Below are 27558 nucleotides of genomic sequence, written 5' to 3' on the forward strand. Positions count from 1 at the left end.
AGCTCCGATTCGACCCCTAGCCTGGGAACCTCCATATGCCGCGGAAGCGGCCCAAGAAATGGCAAAAAGACAAAAAAATATATACATATATATATATTAAATTTGTTTTTTGTGTTTCCCACAGATACATAATAATTGTCAAAAATTTTTTAAGAAGGAAAATATGAGTGTAGTTATCATTTCTTTCAAAGTTTGTGGTAGCATTATATACTTGTAGATATTAAAATGCATATATTTCAAATATATTTGCACCATCTGAGTAAATACTAACTCTTTTTAAGAATTTGGGACTAGTTATTTATGATTATAAGAAATATACTCTTGTTTTTTGTTGATTTAATAATACTTTTAGTAAACAGTGAGTCCACATTTTTAAATAGAAAAGTTATTCTGCTTAATATGAGAACAGCATTTTCAATAGACTTTTGTGGTTATTGTTTGCTACAGGAGTTAGAGTTTTTTTGGCTATTTCATATTAAAGCCAGATAACCTCCATAAATATTCATTATTGATTATTTTGCTTTGAAACTCTCTTTAATTGAATTTTTATTACATGAAAATGTTAAAGTTATTATGTCTACCCTTTTATTTTGAACACTTGTATTTTCAACTTCAGCATTTTCTTAAGTCTATTTTAAAAAGGTACTTCTGAAGAGAAAAATAGGAACATGATAGTCAAGATCAAGTTTCAAAATAATAATAGAACAGGCACTATCCATCTTCATGTATAAGAGAGCACTTTCTTCCTTAAACGTCCCCTAAAGGTCCTGTCATCGCATAGGCTACAGAAAATGGCCCAACTTTTCCACTTTAAAAGAAAACAGTTTTTACTGTCTGAAAGCATCCCCACTGCTATCCTAATTACCTCACATCACTATATATATGTACTCAATGCCTACTCTTTATAGAAACTTTGGGAGGAGGGAAGGAAATACAAGAAAGAACACATAATCCAGAGATTAAGGTATATTATATACACCATTCTATAAAAGCAAAAATCTTTTTTTCTGCTAAAACTAATACATGTCTTTATTTTTTAAAATAAATTAATACATATAAAATAGAAAGTCCTACCAGCACGAACCATTTTGGTGTATCATTATATTTGTGTGTGTGTGTATTTGTCTCCTTCCTATTTCTAGGTCTGTGTGCACATATGTACTCAGAGATACAGCTTCAAATGAAACTAAGTTACACATTTTGTTCTACAACTGCTTATATAATTTAATTCATCGCAGACATTTCTCCTTGTTCAAGTTACCTATTGCTGCGTAAGAAACCACCTCAAAATTTAGTGGCTTGACACAGTAGCAGCATCTCCAGCCTTGGGCAGGACTCACTAGGGCCAGTCCATCTCTGCCACACTTGGCATCTACTAGGATGGCTTGAAGTCTGGGGGCTGGAATCATGTGAAAACTTGTTCACTCATGTACCTGGCAGTTGATGCTGGCTCTTGGCTAGACCTGTCAATTGGAAAGACTCCACTCATGCTCTCCATGTGGCCTGGTTTCTGTTGGGAGACAGCTCTCCGTGAATATTTCATGTTTCTGCAGGGCCCAGGTCTTCTGAACAAAGGCATTTATGGCCATTTTAAGAATATTTTCATAAGGAGATATTCGAGGATAATAAAGCTCAGAGATATCTCCCTCCCCAGAGACGGTCCAAGGCAGTAAAGACAAAAACTGGTCCTTTCCTTCCCCAGAAGATTTGCTCATAGTCCAGAACCAAGATTAGATCTCTCTCCCCTGAGGGGTGGACTGGACATCACCAGCAACCTCGTATTAGGTCAGAGTTTCCTGATGTGGAGCCTCTTCTACCATGCGCCCCACTGCATGATCAGGTGCCGCCTGGCCATCACCATGTCGCCCTGTGGGATCTGGGGTTTGGGAAACTCATGCATGTTGCTCTGGTTGCTACTTTTACTGTGAGTAATAAGCTGTTTTTGTCTCTGACCACAGGGCTCATGTTTTGTGTGTATTTGTGTCTCGTGAGAGAAAGAGAGCGAGATAGTGCTCATAATTATTGTATTAGGTATGTGTGTACCTTCTATATCCATATGTGCATACCATGGAAGTCTAGGTCATTTACTTGCAAGTAAGGTGAAATCTCATTCCCTTCACAGTTTCTGACTTAACGGTTTCCTCACAAAGTGGTCACTACGATCAAAAGGCGTTTGTCTTGAGAAAGAGACAGAACCAGATGGAAGCTGTGTCACCTTGAGTATCGTAGCCTCAGAACCCATGCTGTGTCAGTCTTGATAGATTTCATTGGTTGATCACTCTCAAAGGCTTGTCTAGGTTCTAGGTTCAAGGTTAGAAGTAGATGCCCACTCTTAACAGGAGAGTGGTAAGATTCTGAAAGAGAATGTGAGACCAGCAATGTTGCCGGGACATTTTTGGAAAAATCAGTACAGCTTAGAACAATATAGTGAATACAATATAAGCTGTATATGAATACAGTCGAAGCTATCTCATCCTTTTTACCTTTTGCATAAGTTCCTAGTGATGGACATGCAGAATTTACGCTTTGCTTTTAGCTTGGGATTCCTTAGATAGTATCATATACGGCAAACGCTTTTGTGCCATAATGGTATAGGTTTGGCCAATCCTAGGGGATAAGAGAGGGAAAAGGGGAGTGAGATGGGATGGTGGCAGAGCCAACATGAGGATGATTTATTGAGCTGCCCACTGCTCAGTATCCAGCACAATTGAACGTTCAGTCTTGCAGAACCATATTCTAAGAGGCAGCATAAACATTGTCTGTGGATGAGGAAGGAAGGGAGAGTAATTTATCTGCTGACTCGTATCTCCCATTGTTCAGATTCCTCATGGGACTTCCTTTCCTCTGTGCATCATGCACCTGCTTGGGGGCTGCCACTTCTACCTTAGACGTAGTAAATCTTAAGTGGCTGACAGAAGGTGTTAAATTTTTTTTTTTCACTGCCATGAATTTTGGTGTAAAGGTCATCAACTTACGTAAATCCATATGCACCTGCTAAATTACAACCTTAAAATAAGTTGTAGAATTGAAGATTATTGTATACATACATTTTAAATTTTGCTCTCAGTTGACAAATATTACTAATTTTCCCCCCATACAGTTTATACTCTACCAAGGAATCAGAGAACTTAATCTCTTATTCCAGACTTAATCAATGTCCTAATTACTGCCAATCTAAAAGGCAAATGAAAAAGATTTTTTTTTGTTTCCCTAGTTTCTGTTTGATTTGTTTTCTGAGGATAAACATCTTTTCACATGCTTATTGATTATCTTCATTTTTCCTTTAGTAAATTGTTCTTCATATATTTTTCTTTTTTTTTTTTTTTTCCACGGAGGGCATTCTCTTTTTCTTTTTGATGTTTTAGCTGTGTGGGTAATGAAGAAGTAGTGTCTGTCTAAGTTTGCAAAAATGTTTTCCACTTTTCATTTATCTTTTATTTTAATTTTGGTTTTTATCTCTCTTATCAAGTAGAGGATGAAGATCTATCAGTCTTTTGCCTTTGCTTTCTGACTACTGAACATTCAATCTTATGTTTTATTTTTTGTTATATTTTTGAATTTGCCATACCTAGTATATATAATTTTTTCCTTCAATTTATTTTTTCACTAGACATTATACTATGTGGTTCTAGTAGTTTTCCTATTGATTCTCTTTGAATTTCTAGTTAGATAATTATATCATATTTAAATACTATTATGCCCTATATATTTTTTCACATGCTTATCTTCTATTTTTTTAAAATAAAATATCTGAAAATTGTTACATTATGAACATTTCCTAAGACCACTAAAATATGAATTTAAATTCCTGAATTATTTTCTTCCTATGTACTGTAATTTTATACCCTCAGGTTGTTAGTGTTTTTTAACATTCTTAAGTAATGCTATAATTGTCTATATAAATGAATTTTTTCTATATTTCTGATAATTGCTATAGAACTGATTTCTTGAGGTAGTGTTAGTGAGTGGGTTAAAAGTAGGACCATTTTTTAACCTCTTAATACATACCATTATGGTATCAAATTGCTTTCCAGAAAGTGTTTAGTGCAATGTCCATCTCACTTGTACTTTATTACCACTGCATTCTATCACTCATCTTAATTTTGTATTTATGTGATAAGTGATAAACTTTTTTTTTTTTTTTTTTTTTTTTGCTTTTTAGGGCCGCATCTGCAGCATATGGAGGTTCCTAGGCTAGGAGTTCAATCAGAGCTACAGCTGCCGGCCTACGCCAGAGCCCAGATCTGAGCCACGTTTGCAACCTACACCCCAGCTCACAGCAACGCCGGATCCTTAACCCACTGAGCAAGGCCAGGCATCGAACCCACAACCTCATGGGTTCCTAGTCAGATTCGCTTCTGCTGTGCCACAACAGGAACTCCAGTATCATTGGTTTAATTTACATTTTGCTTTGATTCTTGGTAGAGTAGACTGTTTTCTGACATGCTCATTAGTGATTTGTATTTAACCTATGATTTTTTTCTTCCATGAACTTAGTCCATTTTAAAATTTCTGTATGATTTTCATATTGATTTATATAATAAGTACATTAATTGGTCATGAGCTATATTTGGGGGCAAGTATTTTTCTTACATAGTAGTTGGCATTTTAATTTTGTATGCAAATATACTTTTTGTTTTAGTGCAGCAAATCTCTTGATTATTATGCTTTCTGTTTTCTTTCACTTCTTGTAAATTCTTTTTCTTCAAGAGGTCAGAAAGAGGAGCTTCTCTTATGGCTCAGCAGGTTAAGGATCCCATGTAGTCATTGTAGTGGCTCAGGTTTTGTTCCCTGGCCCAGGAACTCCCAAATGCTGCTGATGTAGCCAAAAAATAAAAAGAGAAAAAAGACGTCAGGTAGATACACTGAAATTTCTTTAATCAATAACATTTCTCTTTTAAGCAGTTTCAGGTTCACAGCAAAACTGAGGAGAGAACAGAGAGAGCAGCCTTATGCCCTCTGTCACCACATGTGCACAGCCTCCCCCAAAATCTATATCCTGCTCCACAGTAGTATATTTGTTATAGCTGATTAACCTATACTGACACATCACAACACCAGAAGTCCATAGTTTACATTAGAACCCAGTAAGATTCCTGGCCATAGGTGATAGCAGAAGAGGCAAAGATAGACACGTGAAGTGAGCTGGGAGAGCAACTCTGTCCATCCTCAGCATCTCCACACTCTCCCATATGATAGGTATGCCTTTATCATCCGTCTTGGTCAGCTTGGGCTGCTCTAACACAATAACACAGACTGGCTGACCTATAAACAACAGAAATATGTTTCTTACAGTTGTAGAAACTAAAAATCTGAGATCAAGGGCCCCAGTACGGTCGGGTTGGGGTGAAGACTTTCTTCCAGGTTGTAGACTGATGACTTCCTGCGTCCCACTCAGTAGAAGGGGAAATGTCAGCTCCCTTGCTTCTTCCCATAAGCGTAGAACCCCATTCATGAGGGCTCCACCCTCATAACCTCATTACCTCCCAGAGACCCACCTCCAAATGCCATTACACTGGGGGTTAGATTTTAACCTATGAATTTGGGGGGCACACGTTCAGTCCATGATGCCATCTCTCCTCTAGACCGCTGGAGAAATTTCTTAACTACCTTCCCTGCTACGAGTACTCTAGTTCCTCTCCCAGTCACTCTTTTGCATGGGTCTGCAGTTTTCCTTCTAAAATACAATGTCTTCTCTGACTTGAATTCATCCACGTTTCCCCACTGACCATAGGATAAAGTTCAAACTCCTTAGCACATAAGATAGCCCCATTCATCCCATCCATTTGCCATAGGTTTACCTTTCCCAGTCTTTTTCTTTTTTTCCTAAATCCAGAATTGCTGAACTTCTTTTTCCTCCATTCCCTTCCCCTCCATTCCTTCTCTTCTAAGCCTCCATTATTTTGCAGTTGCGACTGGCTGGAATATTTTCCTCTTACAAGACTCAGTTCAACGTTTATCAATTTTGTAACATTTCCCCTAGTCTCCCTTAGCATTTTGTACATACCTCCAAATACACATCTACCTGTAATAAATCATATTTATTTAATAATTTGGTATATTTCTGGAAAGCAAAATCTAAGCTTTATTGATCTTTGCATTCCCTTCCTCTTCAGTGGAACTGGCAAACAATAGAAGTTGAAAGTTTTCCTCAAATGAATATTAAATGAATGTACTAACCTCTCTTTGGCAACAGCGTTGGCTCAGCAATGACAGCAATCTTTTAAAAATGCAAATCCAATCATGTCACTTTTCTGCTTAAATCCATCCAAAGGCTTCATGCTTCACTTAGATCCTAAGCCTTGGCATGAATTCCACAATCTTTACTGGCCTGCTGCCTCATCCTCCTTCTCCAAGCTCATCTCTACTCATCTTCTCCCCCTGCAGTTGTCCTGGCCACCTTGCCCACCTGGAATTCTGGGTGCTTCAACTAGGGCTGCTCCTCCTGCCGGGGATATTCTTTCTGGGCACTGGTGACTGTTCCTTCCCTCAACTTCCAGTCTAGGTAGGATACCATGTCCTCCTTGAGGCTCTTATCCGAATCATATTTCCCTAGTAGCAGCTCACTTTGGTACTTTATACATTTTGTGGTGCTTATTTCAATGTGTAATTTACACCTATCTCTGTTATTTTTGTCAAAAACTATCCTGTTCACTAGCCCTTAGTCTCCATTGTGGCAGGTCCCTTGTCTATTTCCAGCACAGTGCCTGAGACTTATTTGCCTCATAAATATGAATGAATGAGTGACAAGCTTTAGGATTTTATGTACTGTAAATAGCTTTCTCCTCCACTAGTCTCCTCTTATTTTTAGCCCTAATGCCCCATACTTATCTAATAATTGTATTATTCTGTTAACTGTTCAGCTGCGCTCCACTCCATACCCATACTATTATCACCTTTGAATCACAGCAGTTTTACGTAAATGTCTAGTTCTCAAATGAGCAGTAAATTGGAAAATTTGGTTTGCTTCTTCCAGTATTTTTCCCAACAAACTTGACATTAAGCTTTTCTTTGCTTACTTTTGGGGGAGGGATTTCTTCAGGATAATTTGGCAGGAGGCAGCTATTACATCATTTTCTTAGAACCTTTACTATAACGTTAGGAATAAATGTAATAGCATGTAAAGTTCATGCTCACTATTCTCTTTATCTTTGTTGTTGTTACTTCTCATAAAGGCTGACTTTTAGCATCACCAGTACAATGCTGTACAGCCTATCATGGGTAATCCAATAATAACCATGCATTTTATCTCAGATTTTTTTTATCTGATTCGATAGAGCTAATTTAGTTTTTCTAAGCTCTGGTTTTAAATCTAATTAAGACATCTTAAATTGCTCAATTTCCATTTGGGTAGCCTGCTTTGCCCATAATTTTCAGGTTTCAAGTCTTCTCTAATGAATTTCTTCCATTGCTTTTCTGCAATTAAGCTTCTCTTCCATTAAACTCTGTCAGACTTAGTCATAATGCAGACTGCTAGCCAATCAGTCTCATTAATTAAGAGCAAGAGAAGACTTTTAAGAAATTTCCTTTGTATACAGGGTAATTTAAAGGAATGACCTATTGTTGTGCAAATGTTCATATATCCTTTTCTTAACATAGCAAGTTATTGGTATTTTGATTTTCTTCCCCCCCCCCAACTTCCTCACCTCTTTTGTGCCTCTGACCTCTCAAAATCACCTGCCCCTCCACCCCCCACTGAAGGTTAAAACGCAATCACAGCCACATACTAAGATAGAGCCATGGGCATGAGGAAGGTGGCATGTAGTTTGCCCTTTGGCAGCTGAGTCCAGCAGCGCTTGCCAGCCCCAGGCCCTCCTAGTTGAATATGTCACTTCCCCATCACAATCTGCCTCTGTTGTCCTGTGGCCTGTGGACCTGAACTTAAGCCTCCATTTCAAAGGCATTATGCTACAGCGCACCATCTGGTCAGCTGGCCCCGCATCCAAAGAGATTTGGAATCACAGTGTAGAGGAGCTAATTATGACCAGTGAGTGTTTCATGATTTGCAGTTCTAGCCAAATAAACAAAAATAAATTATTTAAATATTTCCTTTCTGTTCTCCCCGTTCATCAGATCCAAAAGTATAGGGGGAACAACATCTCTAAATAGTGAGAAAATTATTGGAGAAGCCATTGAGTCCATTTTGCATAACTGATCCTGCATATGTTCTAAATTGTAATCCTTTTGGACTTGAGATTGATAAGAATATTTATGCGTCTCTGCCCCATTTTACAGCAGACGGTTTTCATGCTAAGTGCTTATAATGTATGTCTTCACCGCTAATGTATCACTTGAGGCTCTGCAGTTCAAAGCGTGGAGTGTACTTTATGAATTTGAGATTTACTGACCCAGTGTTTATTTTAACGAAGGCATATTTATGTTTGTACCCTTTTGAAAACCATGCCATTGGGACAGAGGCGAATTTGTAAATCTTACATCTGTTCTTACGTGTAATTTGATAATGGATTCATTTTTCTTTCCAGTTACTTCTGCAAATGCTTAAGCACCTTTTGTTTGCCAATCCAGATGTAGTTCAGCTTGTACTCAGTAGCTCTCACCTACAGATTAGTTCCCCTCTAAACCCCAGCTCTTAAAAGAAGACTTCAAGGAATAGTACGTCAATATTTGTTAATTCTGTATCGACTGAAATCATGTAAAATTTGATTTGCAATGTGGTGTGAATGACAAATCTATTATGATGAAAGGAAGACAGGAAGTTACAAAGCAAGCATGAACATATTCGTGTGGGAATATTTGTCTAAACTCTAATTGAACTAAATGATTGTAGACTGGCCTTACTAAGCTATCTAAAAATAAATACCTATAGAGAATTACTGCTTTGTAATCTATCATTAATTTTCATGCATAGATTTCCCATAACAAGTTTTAAGGATAAGAGCTATCTCTTTTTTTCATTCATCTCATCTGCTGTTTATATATCAAGAAAATATAAATGTCAATTAAAATTTCTGAAGTAAATGTTCTATTGAGAAGCATGCGTTTTATACAGTTAATCCATCTGATATGGATTTTTAAATCCAAAGCTTTAAAATCTAAAGTTAACTATACATGTAAAATTCTACTTTTTCTATTTTATTGAATGGACCCCTGAATCAAACAAACATCACTAAATCGTATCTTTTTTACTTGAATACTTGGTGCCTTCCCACTGCTAAAATCCAGCCAATTGTTTGTTATAATTAAATATTACCAAAATTGAGTTTATCCCCACCGGATTGCTAAAATTTGTAATTAACAGTTCTATTAATATCAGATAATTTTAAATACTCTTTGAAAGAAAGTTTAGCATGTAGGCTTGTGTGCAAGAGTTTAAAAAACAAGTAGTTAGTAGAAAATATCCAAGTGTTTCAAGGAGTTTCTATAGTGGCTCAGTGGGTTAAGAACCTGACACTAACTCCCTGAGGATGAGGGTTCGATCCACTGGTCTTGCTCAGCGGATTAAGGATCTGGCCTTGCTGCAAGCTGCAGCATAGGTTGCAGTTGTGGCTCAGATCCAGTGTTGCTGTGGTTGTGGTGTAGGCCTCAGCTGTAGCTCCAATTTGACCCCTAGCCATGGAACTTCCATATGCCACAGGTGCGACCATGAAAACAAAAAAGAAGCTTTTCAGAAAACAGGCGTGTATATGAAATAATCATTTAGGGCAAGAGTATATATATTTAAATTGCCCTTTCATATATCACATTGCATACATGCAAATTATAAAAAGATAGACATTTTAAGGTCTTGTTTCTAAATACAGTTTCTTTCTGTCATGTAAATTCAAATTATTTCAAGCCAGCATATAGATAACAAGTTATCCCATGGAATGTTCTACCTTTCTTTTCCCCCTGCATTAATGTGACAATACAATCACCTTTTCAGTTACATATCAGCAGCCCTTAACCAGTGATAGCAAATGAACCCCAGTTATCTCCTGTGCCACGTTGTAAACTGTTTGAGAGCAGAATCAATTTCTAATTTGTTTTTATTTGTTGTAGAGCTCTTAATAGATTCTTACCATATCAATGCATGGATCAGAATCCCATAAGAAAAGAGATAGTATGCTTCATTGGACTAGTTGTGGACTGTGTAATAAGGGGACTATTTATGAAGCTATGAGCATGGATGGAGGTGACAACAAAGATGGTGAAGCACTCTTGGGCTAGCAATAGTGGGGAGCTATTTCCATTCCTATGTCTGAGGGCCCACAGTGGGGAGAGATAACAGCCTCTGAGAAGAGCTGTAGCTGAGATTGTAGCTCTAGGAGGGAGCTGCTGGCAAGAGCTCTGGTCTTCAGAGACTTGAGGCCACTGCACAAACGAAGCCCAGCAGAAAGGGAGCTTCATTCTCTGATGCCTTCTCACTGCTTTTTGTTGGCCTCCTTCTGGCTGAACCCAAACCAAAGCCAAGGACTAGAGAAGTCTGTCAGTACACCCTATCAAAGACTGCATCAAAGAGCACAGAGAAAGATGGAGAAAAACGGGAATAGATGGAAGCAGGAGGAGGAGTGTGTGCAAGTGGAGAATACCTATCTCAGTAGATGTTCAGTTAATGAGCGGGGCAGTGATGAAGTCTTAAATGTTTCAACTCACTAAAATATATTTTCTGGTGCTTAAATAAACTTCACTGTACTCTCTTAGACCATTCATCTGGGCATGCCTATATTTGAGTACTTGGGTAAGAGGAGAGCGTGAGAGGAGACAGAAGTTCAGGGAGACATACCTCACATACTCTTGTAAGGACTGAGCTTTTCTGTCATAAATATGATTCTTGGTAAATCTATACACAGGTCATCAGAGAAGGAAATTTGTATTAACCTAAGTTGAAAATGAATTAACCTTTTAGCATAGGCTGGATTAGTCTAATAGGCTTTTTTTTTTTTTTTTGGATTGTCTAAGCATTGTTTACAAGGCCTAATGAATATCACTTTGTTCATTTGATGTTTCTACTGATGTCCATCTATGAATAATGTCTATAAATAGCATAATTTTGCAAATAGCCAGTTGAGTTAGTTATTTAAAGATATCCCAAGATCTGTCTTTCACTGAACAAAATAATCCCTTTATTATGTGAATCAACATCTCCTAATTTATCTTTTAAGTCTGTATGCTCGTATATTAAAATGGCTTAAATCAAGGGATTTAAAGGTCAAACAACAACACTGAAATGAATTGCTGAACTAAAGAATGCAGTGATATTGATTGTGTTGGTAAATCAGTCATATTAATAAGGACATCTAGTAGACCTACAGTGTTAGGTATTCGGGGGAAATAAAATCACTCTACCTTTAAACATTTAAGACTGCATTAATTGAATGACAGAGATTTCTCCTTGTGATATATTTTTCTAACTCAAACTAATCATTCACCATTTCTAATGGAACTTATAAATGCATCTAATAAATAAATATTAATACTTGTAAACCCATAAATCCTAAAGAGGAGTACACAATTCACAAGAAACACAAAGAACAATCCATTGGGGATGCATTAAGGAAAAAATATCTATTTCTGTTTGTTTTCATCAAAAATTAAGTCAAAGTATTGATTGACAATAGAATGTATGTGTTGGTTATAAATAAACTTACATTTATTAGAAGGGCGTGCTCAACAATTCTTTAGGAATATTTGATTAAAGGCCTGGACAATTACTGACTGAAACTGATTATTTAGGGGGTTAAGAACATGCCTATTGAAAATTTTCACTACTATTTACCTATGGTAATGAGTACATATCTTAAGCCAAGACTTGTCCTGGAAGAACAGTCCATTTAATTTTTTCAGAGATTTATTAGGCAAAAGCAAAGTGGGTACCTCTAGTCCTGCCCCAAAGCAGTATGATCATAGTCTGTTGGTTTGTCACCTTGAGTCACCTCAACGTATACATTGGAATTAACAGGTAGAAGTTGAAGACTGAATTGCAAGGCCTTCTGGACATTTTCATGCCCAAAGTATATGCTGGAATTCCTGCTGGGAAGGAAAGCACTTTTCGTTTTCACTTGCAACTCCACCCCAGTCATACCGGAAGGCTTCATCCAGCTAAAAGTTGGTTCCTTCTCACCACGTAGTTGGAGATCCCTACATCAATTATGTCATCTTGTCTTCTTTAGATGATGCTGTCCATGTTTTTTTAAAAAAGTGGGCAGCAACGCTTATCCACGTCCTCTGTATTAAATAAAACCCTACAGAGCTGCATGAAGGAAAATGAACACCTTCACCTTCCCTCTTCCATCTCACTTCTTTGAGTAACCTGTGTTAGGTACTCATCTGCAGTGTACTTTCCCTATGCTTACATAAAGACAGACACGCACACAGAAATGGATTTGCACACCGAAATGGATTTTTGAATTTTCCCTTCATTTACCTGTTTCCTTCTCTCCTTTCTCCACCCCCTGCCTGTCTCTCTCTTCTTTCTTCCTCCCTGTTTTTCTCCCTCCCTTTCATAAGCTGGAATGATGCTATACATATATTGTACCCCTGCCTCTTTTTTTTTTTTTTTCTTTTTAGGGCCGCACCCGAGGCACATAGAGGTTTCCAGACTGGGGGTATAATGAGAACTACAGCTGCCGACCTACACCACAGCCACAGCAATGCCAGATCCGAGCCACGTCTGCGACCTACACCACAGCTCACGGCAATGCCAGGTTCTTAACCCACTGAGCGAGGCCAGGGATTGAACCCTCAACCTTATGGTTCCTGGTCAGATTCGTTGCACCAGGACGGGATCTCTTATTGTCCCATCTTTTTATACAATGTATCACATGCATTCCTCTGATGTCAATACCTATAGATGAAATGCATTCTTTTTAAAATGCATAATATGCCGTAATGTGGAGGTGGCATGTTTTCTTTAACCGTTCCTCTATTAATGAATATTCAGGTTGTTTCCACCTTTGAGCCACCACTCACAATACTGCAATAAATAACTTCGTACAGAAATCCTTGTGTATGCTCCTTCAAGTATGTGTGAACGAGTCTCCCAACCTTAGGTTACTGATTCTCAAGGTAACTTTGCCTTTGTATCAGAATGTATATATTACCATATTACTTTCCAGAAAGGTGATGGCAGTAAACATGGCCATTAGCATTAACATGGTGTGAATGAGATTCCCCGCATCTCTAGGCATCCTTGCTAGTGTTGGATGTTATCAGTCTTTTCCATGATTTCCAATTTGAGGGGTAAAAATAAAGTAGAATTTCAATAATGCTTTATGTTTCATTATACCACATCTGCCACCTGAAGTATGAGGGCAGTAAACACAAGCCCTAGGGTCGCAGAAGTTTTTAAAGGGATTCTTTAATAATTTATGATTTTTGCCATGTGTGTTTATGTGTGTACCCCCTCTCCCCAAATTACAACAGCACTTGTAAATTCAGGTCTTAGCTTCAGAGAAACTCTGGGAGACAGCCAGCTTAGAAGATATGAATTGAGTAGGTTGACAGAACAGTGAGAATATAGGAACTGATATTAACTCAACCTTATCATTTCTTGACTGTTGCTAGAGGAATTCCATCCTATCAAGTCTTGTGTTTGGGGTTCAGGTTCTCCCCACCCCAATTTATGCAATACTGACTGAGATGTGTTATCTTATTAACTCTCCATAGGATCTGTAATTCATTGGAACATGTCATTCGTAGGTGCTTCCAGCTACAAATGAGAGTGAAAAATTGGGTGTTGCCATGGGTATAAATGTAATTACAGTGTTCAATTCAGTGTATGCCATGCTCTACAAAGCCAATGACCCATCAGGGTAGACAGTAACCCCTGCAATGTGATACATTTGAAAAAAGATCTGTGAAATGAGAAGAGAAAGAGAAGAGAAAACAGTGAGAATGAGACACAGGCTTATTAAAAGATTTTAAACCTTCTATTATTTATAGTATTTATTGAATACAGTTTCATATATGCAATAATCATAGTCTTATTTCTACCCAGTTAAGTTCACAAAGAAAGGGAAAAAAAAAGATTTAGAAACAAAAATAGAGCTACTAAGTTTACCTTTGTAACAAAGGATGATAAATTTGTGGAGAAATGACAAGACAAAGGGTTTCGGTTAGGGATAAGAAATTATGGGAAAGTGATTAGGAAATCTAAGGGGGAAATTAATGGAAGACAAGGGTTATTTCAGTCAATTTGTTTGCATAGATCCTCTGCATAGGTTCCCAGTTTCCAGTGATAAGAATATTCTCTTCCTTGTCTAGGGAGACCATCTTTCTCATGGAAAATGTTATGACCTGCTTTTAAGTACAAAGAAGGAGATCAGAGAGCTCTTTCTCTATCTCTACTGTCTCAAGTGTCTTCAGCTCAAAATAATCAATATTCCAAAATGGCATCTTTTGAGGTGGCGTATTCTGATCCCCTTAAGCGAAGCATACATTCGCTTACATTTCTCTTAACTTCTTTGTATTAATATGGTAGATAAGGCCTAACTTATGCCAGTTGGCCATTGCCTAAGCAATGGACTGCTGTGCTAGTCCAGGAAAGAGCTGTACTAAATTGAGTGTAATACAGAGGTAACTGCATCTGGTATATTTACGTCGCAGCCCCTGTTTACAAAATATAATTAAGCTATCATTTACAACAAAGACTTGAGGAAACTTTATAAATAAATCACAGTAAAAACTAGGAAATTCAAAATACACTTAGAACATACAATGAAATTATAAGGAGCAACTTCCAATTGATTTATTAATGTAGATGTGCACTAAACCTAACTCTGAAGTTTATTGGCCATTAAAGCAACAAAGAAAACATTTCAGTCTACCTTGTTGAACTGAAAGGAGCTTTCACATTCATCTCAGGGACCCTCAGGGCAGAGGCCGGTTTAAAAAAAAAAAAAAAACCTGAGTGAAGAAGGTTTGTGTGAACCACAGAGAATGGTCCAACTGTGTTTGCCCCATCCAGAGAAATTCAAACGAAAACCAAACCAAAATAAAATCTTGGCTGGCCAAATAACACCAGAGGTGGGGATAAGGTTAGATCAACAACTCCTGAACTAGAACTGAAATCCAGGAGAAATGCATCTCATAGGTCTATTTGGCATTCTGTAATATAAAATACAGTACATAATGTATAAATTATTTGATTGACAGAGCACGGAACTGGCCACTGCTAGAAAAGATCTTTCTAGTACTGCACATCTTAAGCTTTAGTATTATTGTTTTTGTCTTATTGAATATGCTGTGAAATCTCTAGAAATCGGACATGCCCCCAAATGGTGTAACAGTGCCTGTAGGGGGAAGGACATACTTAATTAAGGATACTTTGATTTAGTGATTAGAGCTCTTCTAAGAGATCCACTTTTCCTTGTTCTTGAATGAGTATCTTCCATGATTTCTAGTTATAAATGTAAAAAATTTTCTGTGGTCCTTTGATTAAATAGGAAGCAGTGGTATTCAAAGTATATTGATTATATCTTGCATATGACATAGGGGATAGCGGGGAGGAGCCAGGCATTGTACATCATTCGTAGAGTTTCCAGAGGACAACAGGTCAGGAAATGCACTGGAAGAAGCAGAGAAAACACTTCTATCCCTTTCCCTTACTGACCTGGTTCCTAAAGTCAGCTTCTCGGGTCAAAAAGAGAAAGTCCCCTTTGCATCGTCTTCGATTATGTCCTTTAATTGGGGAGACTAAACTGAATTTGGGGAAAAGAATGCTATTTTCTCACTATTGATTAATTTTTGGTCTCTAGAATTCCTATGAATAATTCTAGAATTTGGTGGTACTTGTGGGGAAAGAAGCACAAGCCACAACTTTTCTCCATTGTCAGTGTCAAATACCTATGAGATGCCTGCCCAGGGTTGACTGGAAGGCCACAGGATTAAAAACTCAGTTTTGAGTGGGTGCAGGGGGGGAAATACAAAGCATGCTTGGTTTTCACCATGTTCTGAGCCAACCCATGACTACCAGACCAGGTAAAGCAACAGAAAAGCTACAAAATATGTCAGCAGCCCTTTTAGACAATGACACAATTAAGAGAGGCCGGCTTGTCTGCTGAAGAGAGTGTCGAAACCTCTGACCACTGGCCACAGATGAGGAGTGTATTAGCTCCTGAGCATCTCTGACTTCCAGAACAGCTGATTCTGCTCAGATGTCATTTAGCAAAACCCATGAATATGCCAGGATAAAGACAGTACAGTGCAAATACTGGCTACAGTCAGAATGACAGAGTGGTTTTGAAGTCAAGTCAGTTTGGAAGCTTCTCAAACCCTAGCTGGAATCTTTAGATTCAATTAGGGACTTTCACCTGAGCCTTTAGCAGGTCTCTTTGTTTCAAAGCACTAAGTACTTTAGACTTCACCTAGCAAAAAGTAACATCTGGGCATCTCTCAATAAATCAGTGACCCCGAATGTCTAGAGAACAAATGAAGCTTCTGCATGCTCTTTCCATCTAGTATTTTTGTCAATCTGGGTCAGTCTTCCTTTAGTGCATGCTTATTTTATACTTGCTATTTCAACTCTTTCAGGTTTCGTTCACAAATTTGTACTATCTCGTAAAGACCTCCTTGATTTCCCTTGAATCTTCATTTTGCAGTGAAATCTTAATTGCCAGCCTGTCACTTGCAACTTTTGGCTAGATATGCAATATGTTTTAGGGGATGTAAGGGGTATGTTTTAAAGGGCCAAGAATTTGTTTTTAAACTGTGGTAGGCAGAATACTAAAGGCACCCTTCCAAGAGCCCCATCCTCATGCTTATTCAATTGAAGACTCACCTATGCCATGAAAGGACTTTGCAGGCAGAAGTAAGGTTAATAGTCAGCTGACCTTAAAAATAGGGCAAGGAGCTTGGGTTTTTTCAGGTGAGTCCAATATCATCACATGAGACTTTAAAATCGGAGGAGGAAGGCCAGAGAGCCAGTCTTAGAGATGTGGTTGAGGAGGGAGGCAGAGAAGAGAGGTAGCAAGCTTTGGAACATGAGACAGACTCAACCCATTGCCACTGGCTTTAAATATAGAGAAAGGCGGCCGGGAGTCTAAAGTGTGGCCTCTTGAAACTGAGAATGATGCCTGCCCCACAGCCAGCGAGGAAATAGGACGTCAATGCTACAGCCGCATGGAAGTAGAGTCAGCCAGTACCCTGAATGAGCTTCCAGGGGGATTCTTCCTCAAATCAGAGAACTCAGAGCAGCCAGTCCCACCTGACTACAGAACTGCAAGGTAATTGATCTGTGCCATTTTAAGCTTGCATATGATCTAAGTTGTTTGAAGTCTGTGGGATTGATTATAGCGGTAATAAAAAAAAGTGATATATGGCAGGCTCAGAATGCCTAGGAGTACCTTAGTGCCCAGGGTAACTTGAATTCGAGTTTGCCTAGTGAGGAAGAGAGATGGATGAACAGAGGAAGAGAGAGAATAAAAACAGAAGGAAGAGAGAAGGGGTCTAACATTACAAAGTGGAGGCAATTTAGCCTCCATTCCTTTTAAGGAGACTTATGACTCCAAGTAGCTTCTTGCATGCCTGGTGGCATTCGTTTCTCAGGAGACTGAGTGTGACTCTAGTATTTAAATATTTCAGTGCCTTTGTGTGTGTTTGTGTGTGTGGTACAAGATGGACTTCTTCATTATAAACTGTGTGCTGTTGAATACATTATATTTATGTGTCATTAGAAGGTGGTATATGCAAAACCATACCTATTGTACCTTAGAGAAAATATGAAGGATTTTCAAGGATATTTTGATTTCAGGCTATTTTTGCCTAATAGGCTGATTTTAGAAACTAACTCCCATGAGAGATCCAACATCACTGTGCTGCATGCCAACTCTTGTAGCAACAGCCTTATGGAAACTTGAGCTTCTAGAAAGAGGCAACCTACAGGAAGGTGAAGTGGCCTCCCTGTGCTGGGAAGTTATTCCATGGAGAGGCACACTGTCAGCCCCTGAGTTCTCACCACCCAAGAGTGGAAGGTACCTTTCTCCTTTCCAAGGATTCCCACCAATTGCTCCTTTTTTACTTTTTTCCCCTAACAAGTAACCTGGGATGTTAGTGATCGATAATCTGACTTAATCTATAAACAAATGGCAGGTGAGGGAAAGAGAAGCACACCCAGCATACATGGGATTTGCTCCAGCACTCTCACCCCTTGGTAATCCTCTAAGACCAGGAACAAAAGGGCTGATGGAGCTGAATTTCATCATCCATGATGGCCTTTCTCTTTGGATAACTGGAGTTTCTTATTGCTGCTTTTTCAAACCTCTTTGTAGTTTTCTGTGTAGGAAACTGTAGAGGCCTCCCACAGATTGACTCATTTGAATAAAAATACATTTCTTCTGCCCTCTGCAACCTTCAGGAACCTTCAAAGATGAATCTAATTATATACATTTAAAAAAAGCCTCAGAATTTTGAGGATTTCATTTCTGAAACCAAATTTATTATGTTCAAAGTTGTGTCTGGATAAAAGGCAAATATAACATTAAAATATTAATCCATTCATGCCATTTAGTGACTTGAATTATTCACAGCTGCTTGTATTTTATTTTTATGGCTTTTATCTATGAGGCCAATCAAATTGAAAGGAATATTCTTTGCTTTTAGAATCCTTCCCAGCTGAGGTTGTTTTAATATAGAACACCCCTCCTCCCCTTCGTATATTTTATGGGCTGTATTCCTAAAGCATTTACATTTGGTTGAAGCACTTAGAAAAACTAGGTAAATTGAACACTAACAGCTAAGGCAAAATGCTAGGCAACTATTTCCAAATTTATAGTGCTTTGATGCTGTTAAACTGTTAAATCCCACTCCCCAGCTCTCTTCCCTAGCCTCTCCTTTCTCCTGGAGTATAAAGGAGATGATGCTTTACAAAATATTTGGTGGCATCTGTTCATTTTCTAAGGTAATGTGGGAGCTTCACTTTAGTCCCTGCCCTTTTTATGACATATGTCAAGAATCTTTGAGGTGGGTGAGCAATCCTTTTGCATTTAGGCTTCGTTATTTGTAAAAAGGCAGTAATACTTAGCTTTGCCAATCTCAGAGGGCCAGGAAGCTCCAGTGATAGACTACACAGGGATATAAACTCTACATAGCTATACAAATATAAGAGATTAGTGGTGTTACCTCAACACTGTTATTAGCAATAACTTTATAGACAAGATATTGCAAAGTTTCAGAAGGCACAGAACTTGTAATTGGTCTGAACCAAGGACTCAGAATTATCATTCAGACCTAGAATACTTTAAATTCTAATCTTCGTTTCCAGGCATTTGGAGATGAATATTATGCCTACTATATTTCTGCTTTCCATCCTTTCCACAGTTCTTTCAAAGATACTTGTCTTTTTAAAAGTTCCAGAGTTTTCTAGGTCTCTGATTGCTTTCCTGTGGACAGTCTTGTTAGTGCTTTACTTTTTTTTTGCCATTTCTGGGGCTGCTCCCGCGGCATATGGAGGTTCCCAGGCTAGGGGTCGAATCAGAGCTGTAGCTGTCGGCCTACACCAGAGCCACAGCAACGTGGGATACGAGCCACATCTGCAACCTACACCACAGCTCACGGCAACGCTGGATCCATTTCATAATGGAATGAACTGGGAATACTTTGGGGAAGAGACTTATTTTGAGATAATTCGATACAATTTAGGAAGGGCCACTGCTGAATATATAATCTAAAGATTCTGATTCGGTTCAAGAAACATGGACCAGGGTAGTAAAGCACTTTGCCTAAGATCATCCAGCTGGTTATTAGCAAGGCAGAATTAAAAGTCAGTTCCCCTGATTCCAAGTCTACTCGTCTTTCCATTCTAATGTGAAAAGGAGAAGGGCGTAAAGAGAAAGATGGCTTAGAGCAGGAGTCAGCAAACTATGGCCTATAGGCCATATGTGGTCCATGGCTTATTTTGTAAATAAAGTTTTTTGGGAACATTACCATGCCCATTCATTTACATTTAGTCTCTAGCTATTTCCACACTGTTAAGGCAGAGCTGAAGAGTTACATCAGAAATCATCTGACCTACAAAGCTTAGAGTATTTACTGTCTGGCCCTTTACAGAAAAACTTTTTTAACTTCTGGCTTAAAGCAAAGATGACCATGAAGTTTGGTTGGGCCTTATTGTGAACAGTCTCTTTAATTTGTATATTTGTCCCTGATCATAATTTAGCATAAGCTGTTTAGACATTAGGGAAAATCAGGCTCTCTTGGTTAATTACCAGGTGATGTTAACAAATGCGAAAATGTATTTGTGAAAGAACGATCGATACTTATTTTCAGAAGGCATTTCCCAAAATATGGGGATTTGTTTCCTCTACGCATTCTTATAGTGCATTCTTCAAGCAATGGAGATTCTTAATTCAAAGTAGTGAAAACTTATGCAGGACACCCAATAGCTGTATTCAAGTATGTGAAGGACCAGCCTGTGAATAAAGGGATTCGATGATGTATTTGTCCTTCAAGTCCAACTCAAATGCACTTTTGCTGTTTAAGGCCCTGATCCCCCACCCCTCCTCCTCACTTCTTTTGCAGAATTAATCACTTTCTCTTCTGTGCTTCCAAAATTCTTTGTACAGAGTAATATTACAGCATTTATCATACTGCATTACAGGTCGTTGTTTACACATATATCTCCCCAGGCAATTGTGAATCCTTGAAAGTGAGGACAATCCTTTATTCCTTTTGGCATCTCCATCATAGGCTCAGTTCCTGGTTTATACTTGATGAATGAATGTCTATTATAATATCAGAGGGCAAAGCAAGGGCCAATGTGAAGTTTTGGTCAAAAGAACTTTGTGACAGTATTGGCAACCAATAGAAAGCTGTCCTAAGCAATGCTGCATAGTCACTAGAGATGAGAACATAGGATTTATAATGCCTAGGTTTTAATTTCAGCTGTGCTGTTTACTGTTTCTTTAGGTAGGTTATTTAATATCTGAACCTCAGTTTCCTCGCTTTTTTCATAGAAATGATTTGGGCACCAATTTTCTAGTTGTGGTCTGCAGACCCCTGGGCATCCCCAAGACCCTTTGAAGAAGTCCGTGAGGTCAGAACTATTTTATAAGAGTGTTAAGACATTTACCTTTTTCACTGAATTTCATTGATGGTGCAAAAGCAGGTGGGAAAAGTGCTGGTGCCTTAGCACAAATCAAGGCATAAAATTGAACTAGTATTAATGTTTTCTTCATTATGCACTGGCAGGAAAAAATGCATGCTATTTTCATTGAATAATGTTGTGGATGAAGGAATAAAATTACTGATTTTTATAAGTCTCAACCTTTGGATAAAATGTCCTTTTTAATATTTTGTATGATGAAATTGGAAGCACATATTTTTGCTACATTTTATTATTTATTTTTTTAGAAAATGATTTTTATTTTTTCCATTATAGTTGGTTTACAGTGTTCTGTCAATTTTCTACAGTACAGCAAAGGCTTCATTTTAAAGTATTGGCTATCTTGGGGAAAGGTACTTGTGGTATTGAGTTGCCAGCTGAACTGGCCACTATTTCACATGGTAACACCAGTTTTACTTAAATCCCTGATAAATTACAGTATAGCTATACAGACTTTGGTATTTTCAGATACCGTCTCAAAAGTTGAGGAAGTAAACCTATCATTTCAACTATAGTATTTGCTGCCAATGATTGAATTAGGCTTTTCAACATTATTTTGAATTTCGGAAAACTTGTCTATTTCACCATAAACTTTAGAACTGCTCAGTTCTTAAGGATTTTTGTGAAAACAGTGGTACTGTAAAGTATATTAAAATACTATATAATGAAATAAGACAATTTTTTTTTTTTTGCTTTTGAGAGCTGCACTTGTGGCATATGGAAGTTCCCAGGCTAGGGGTTAAATTGGAGCTGCAGCGGCCAGCCTCAACCACAGCCACAGCAACTTGGGATACGAGCTGCATCTGCTACCTACACTGTCTCACTGCAACACCAGATACTTAACCCACTGAGTGAGGTCAGGGATTGAACCTGCATCCTCATGGATACTAGTTGGGTTCAAACCCCTGAGCCACAATGGGAACTCCAAAATAAGACAACATAGGGAAGATCTGCATAATCTAGTAAATGTGGATTCTCCAAATGACCAGTACATGATACTATGAAATTACACAAAGGTAAATATCCATTCAAAGTACATGTGCTATGGATGCCTTAAGACCAATAAATAGATTTTAATGTAAGAGAGTCATTACATTAAACTCTGGTAGGATTTCAGATTCCACATGGCAGTGATTGTTTAAGAAAGTACTAGTGTCAGGTTTTGGTGTGATACCAAAGAAGATTATCTGCAGTTATGTGAAAGGGCTGTTAAAGTGCACCTCCCTTTTCCAACTACATATGTGTTGTTGGGGAAACAGACATTCTCATATACTTCTGTGGAACTAGGAAGATAATTCCAAGCTATTAAACTATTAAAAGATCTTTTAAAGAAACAGAAAATTATTTTGAATATAATTTTATTGTGTAAATAATTAGTGGATCTCTGTTTGTAGAGATAAATGCTTAGAAACTGGGAACCGAATTTTATTGGGGAAAAAAGTTAGGGGTTGGGGAGGGTTGAAAGAAGCATTAATTTTTCATTTCATACCTTTTCAAATTTGATTCTTTACCACATTAACTTATTTTCTGTGTAAAAATTGAGGTGATACTTATAGCTGCAATGAAAACTAGTTGAGATAATGTTAAATCTCCTGACTTAAACTGCTTCCTAAGTATTGGTTGGATAAATAAAAGACTTCATGAATTTGTGTGGTGATGCCAGTAGAGCGTTTTCCAAGCAAGTGCTGCAGGATAGCTTGATGGAAATACAAAGAATTCTGCTTTTGAATATATCTGATTGATCTCTGGGGTTGAATTCTGATTATCCCGGGTCCTGTTTGTTTGTTTATTGTTTGCTTTTTAGGGCTGCACCTGCGGCATATGGAAGTTCCTAGGCTAGGGGTCAAATCAGAGCTACAGCTGCCAGCTTATGCCACAGCCACATACAAAAGCAACGTGGGAGCGAAGCCGCATTTTCAGCCTACACCATAGCTCATGGCAATGCTGAATCCTTAACCCACTGAGTGAGGCCAGGGATTGAACCCACATCCTCATGGATACTAGTCAGGTTCATAACCCACTGAGCTACGACAGGAACTCCCCTGTTTTGTTTTGTTTAAATGAAAGAATAATTATAACATTTGAGAATGAAATTTCTATATTAAATGTCCCCAAGATCTCTGAGCAACTTAAAAAATTTTCAGAATTTCATTTCCCGCCATTAGGTTTCATAGCATTCACTTTGCCCATTCATTTTGTTCTCAAAGTATAGAGGGGCCACTGAAACAAATAAGCCAGCATTCGCTTAGTTTTGTGCTATGCCACGACAGGAATCACTCTGTCTTATGACAAGGATTGTCTTACGGCAAGAATTTAGCATACTTGTTTCACAATTTGCAGTTCCATAAAATATAATTTATTTCATAGAATGCCCTCATTTTTAGCATAAACTTATCCTTACAACAGGTTGAGGTAAAGAAACAAATGACACAATTTACCTTCTTGAAATAGAGAACATTCTAGATTTTATTGTGTTCCTCACTGATTGCCACTACTGCTTATGAAGAGTCAAAATATGATTACACAAACATAGAGAATGTACATGCAAATTTTTTTTTTTATAAAATAGGGCTTAAGTCATTGTGAGAAAAGTGGATGGACCTTTCTGGAAGAACAGATTAATAATTTACCTCAAACATCTTATTGAAAGAAAAAAGCCAATTTGAATAATGTTAGGAAATAAAGCATACCAATATTATGGTTTATTTCTTTTATTAATGACTTAGAATAGTAAAAACTCAAAAATTACATTGAAAACTCATAAACATTGTTCAAATTTTTTTTCCTCATCAGTCACATTTATGAAACTGGCATTTCTATTTAAATGGTATTTAATAACAATAAGATTTCATATATTGAATCAAACAATCCATGAGCTTATTCACTTACTCACTAAATATTTGCTGAATGCTAGATTGCGTACCAGGTACTGAGGCTTCTGTGGTGAGTCAGATTTCTTTCTTTCTTTTTTTTTTTTTTTTTTTTTTTTTTTTTTTGTATTTTAAGGGTTCAATAGCCAGGGGAGCAGACAGACATATAACTTGTAACAAAATGCTATGGTGAAATCAGAAGAGCATGGGGTTTTGGAGAATTAAATTAAAACAAATTTGAAATCTCGCCTTCACATCTGAAACTTTCCAACCTCTCTATATTTCAGGGATTTCATCTGTAAAATGAAATGATATTTTCTTTTTTTAAATTTTTTTGTAATATATTTTTTTCCCCACTGTACAGCAAAGGGATCAAGTTATCCTTACATGTATACATTTTTCCCCCACCCTTTGTTCTCTTGCAATATGAGTATCTAGACATAGTTCTCAGTGCTACTCAGCAGGATCTTCTTGTAAATCTATTCAAAGTTGTGTCTGATAAGCCCAAGCTCTCAATCCCTCCCACTCCCTCCCTCTCCCATCAGGCAGCCACAAGTCTATTTTCCAAGTCCATGATTTTCTTTTCTGTAGAGATATTCATTTGTGCTGGATATTAGATTCCAGTTATAAGTGATATCATATGGTATTTGTCTTTGTCTTTCTGACTCATTTCACTCAGTGTAAGATTCTCTAGTTCCATCCGTGTTGCTGCAAATGGCATTATGTCATTCGTTTTTATGGCTGAGTAGTATTCCACTGTGTATATATATACCACCTCTTCTGAATCCAATCATCTGTTGATGGACATTTGGGTTATTGTGAATAGTGCTGCAATGAACATGTGGGTGCATGTGTCTCTTTTAAGGAAAAGTTTTGCCTGGATATATGCCCAAGAGTGGGATTGCAGGGTCATATGGAAGTTCTATGTATAGATTTCTAAGGTATCTCCAAACTGTTCTCCATAGTGGCTGTACCAGTTTACATTCCCACCAATGGTGCAGGAGGGTTCCCTTTTCTCCACAACCCCTCCAGCACTTGTTATATGTGGACTTATTAATGATGGCCATTCTGACCGGTGTGAGGTGGTATCTCATGGTTGTTTTGATTTGCATTTCTCTTATGATCAGCGATGATGAGCATTTTCTCATGTGTTTGCTGGCCATCTGTATATCTTCCTTGGAGAAATGTCTATTCAGGTCTTTTTCCCATTTTTCCATTGGTTGATTGGCTTTTTTGCTGTTGAGTTGTATAAGTTGCTTATGTATTCTAGAGATTAAGCCCTTGTCCGTTGCATCATTTGAAACTATTTTCTCCCATTCTAAAAGTTGTCTTTTAGTTTTCTTTTGGGTTTCCTTTGCTGTGCAAAAGCTTTTCAGTTTGATGAGGTCCCATGGGTTTATTTTTGCTCTTATTTCTATTGCTTTGGGAGACTGACCTGAGAAAATATTCATGAGGTTGATGTCAGAGAGTGTTTTGCCTATGTTCTCTTCTAGAAGTTTGATTCATTGCATGCTTTTTTTTAATGGATTAAATAAGATGTGTTCAAAACACAAGGCCTTGAACTAAACTCATCAGATGGAATATGTAACCCTAAAACTACGATATGAAATGGACCATAATAGGGGAAAGACAAGAAAGAGAGAGTGACTAATTTGGGAATGAAGAGAGGTAAGGCAGAATTTTTTAGAGGAGGGACTGTTTAGAATAAGGAGGTGCTCATAACCAAGAGAAGAATTCAAGGCAGAAAGATTTTCATGCACAACAGCATGGAACTTGTGCTAAAGCGTTAGGAACTCTGAGTAGTTTGGTGAGGCTGTAGCCAAGGTTATAGAAGAGTGGAAATGGGGATGGTGAGTTAATGGTCCTCAGTCACTGAGGATCTTTTATAGCCCACAAATGATTCAAGATTTTTCGCAACAGCAGTGGGAATGAGTGTATAAATAGATGTGAGCCATATTTTGAAGGTAGGAACTGTGGAACTGAATGACAACATGGGACTGAAGAAGACACTTCCCACTTTTTGGTTTGGATGAGTAATTATTGATGTCACTATTCAGAAGAAGGAATTTAGGAGGAAAACGGAGGTTTGAGGAGAGAAGTATAAACTTTATTTCACTTTATCAGTTCTGACTTGTCAGGATCTTAGGAGAGAAAAACCCACATTGCAGAAAGGGTTTGATAGTGCTAAACATTTAAGCAAGATTAGAAGCCAGGAATTTGAACTTTCCGACTTGGCTGTTTTTTTCTTGTTTTATTAAAGATTTAATGCAGCTTAGCTTTGTAATTGGGAAGTCTTATAAATGTCTGGGTCTTAGCTCTGAATTCTCATAAATTAAGGGCAAATGGAAAAAATTACTCAATCTTCTTCACAGCATTGTTTTAAGAATCACATTTTTTGGAAGTTCCTATGTGGTACAGTGGGTTAAGGATCCGGTGTTGCCACAGCTGTGATGTAGCAGATCAATTATGTCTCTGGGTCCAGGAACGCCTATGTGCCACTGGTGTAGCCACCCCCCCCCAAAAAAAAATCACATTTTTTTGATAACTTAAATCCCTTTAAAATGTTGCCTATATATAAATAGAGAAATACAGATAGAGCAATTAAAGATTTAAGTTAGATTACTATTAGCAGAAATGGGGCTATTAGCAAATTCACTGATAAGGACTCTGTAGTTACATTGAAGTACATAATCAGATATTATAAAGTAGTATAATAACTGGGAGTGTGTGTTCCCAGTCAAACTGCCTGCATTTGAATATCAGCTCATTATTATCTCTTTGACTTCAGGCAAGTTGTTGAACCTCTTTTCTCAAATGGAAATAATGGGAGTATCTACATCATCGGTTGCTGTGAAGATTGAATGAGTGTATATAAAGAATATAGGATACTGGCTGACTAGTAATTAAGGTCTCAGTGTGTAATTGACATCATCAAAGGCAGTAGCAGCATCATCATCATTTATTATCATCAAATGGCAGGATTTTAATGCAGTGGGGGGAATGCCAGAGATAATCATATCCAGTGTTATAGCTGAGGAAAAGGAAGCCTAGAATTGGTGAAATGTATTCAAGCATTCACACCCAGCAAAAGACAGGACTCAGGCTCTAGTACTGCTCAACTGTATTCTTCTTGTCACCTTTTGTTAAAGTAGGGACTTAGGTTTTTGTGAGAAGGTCAGGAAAAAGTATAATTTTACTTGATAATTAGTATACCTTACACACAATAGAATTAGAAATATTATTCTTTATTAAAGAATTTGCTAATGGTCAGAAATTCCCCCTGTTGATAATTAGTTGAAATTGGACATAAATTATGGTTATGTGTGTATCAGAATTATCTATTCCTAATGTTATACATATATAAGTTCATAATGTTATACATATTTAATAGGTACTCTGTAGTGGTTTGTAGACTTCCCAAGATTCAAGGGTAAACAAAATATCAAGATACCGTAAGACACTTTCTTGATATATTTTCAATTTTATAATTTTTTTCTGATTAAATAGGTGAATTAAACTCATACTCTAAGAGGAGACTTTGTTTTGTAAGTTTAAAACTTAAAATATTAAACCTCAGGCTAAAGCTATTGAAAATTTGCACATAGGCACACAAAACACTGTGATAGCATCACAGAATATTATTTAATAATA

At 37.6% G+C, this 27558-nt stretch overlaps 1 protein-coding gene across 3 annotated transcripts in view; it reads left to right on the plus strand.

Annotated features, from left to right (window-relative positions):
- The window catches only part of IMMP2L (inner mitochondrial membrane peptidase subunit 2), a 989629-nt gene that overhangs the window by 717748 nt on the left and 244323 nt on the right, over positions 1-27558 (plus strand). For 2 of the 3 annotated variants that reach the window (XR_014834216.1, XM_085005763.1), the window contains exon 7: positions 6388-6505. The exons of the other annotated variant lie outside the window; for it this stretch is intronic. Coding sequence is in view for 1 of the 2 variants with exons in the window: in XM_085005763.1 (XP_084861889.1) it covers positions 6388-6477 (90 nt within the window). In the remaining variant the exon portion in view is untranslated. The remainder of the gene's footprint in view (positions 1-6387; positions 6506-27558) is intronic. 3 annotated transcript variants of the gene reach the window in all.

This window comes from Sus scrofa, chromosome 18 (genome assembly GCF_054392235.1).
Source record: "Sus scrofa isolate SSC_HxYL_T2T_F1_AM1 chromosome 18, Sscrofa_HxYL_maternal_Yorkshire_Landrace_v2.0, whole genome shotgun sequence".
Taxonomy (NCBI): Eukaryota; Metazoa; Chordata; class Mammalia; order Artiodactyla; family Suidae; genus Sus; species Sus scrofa.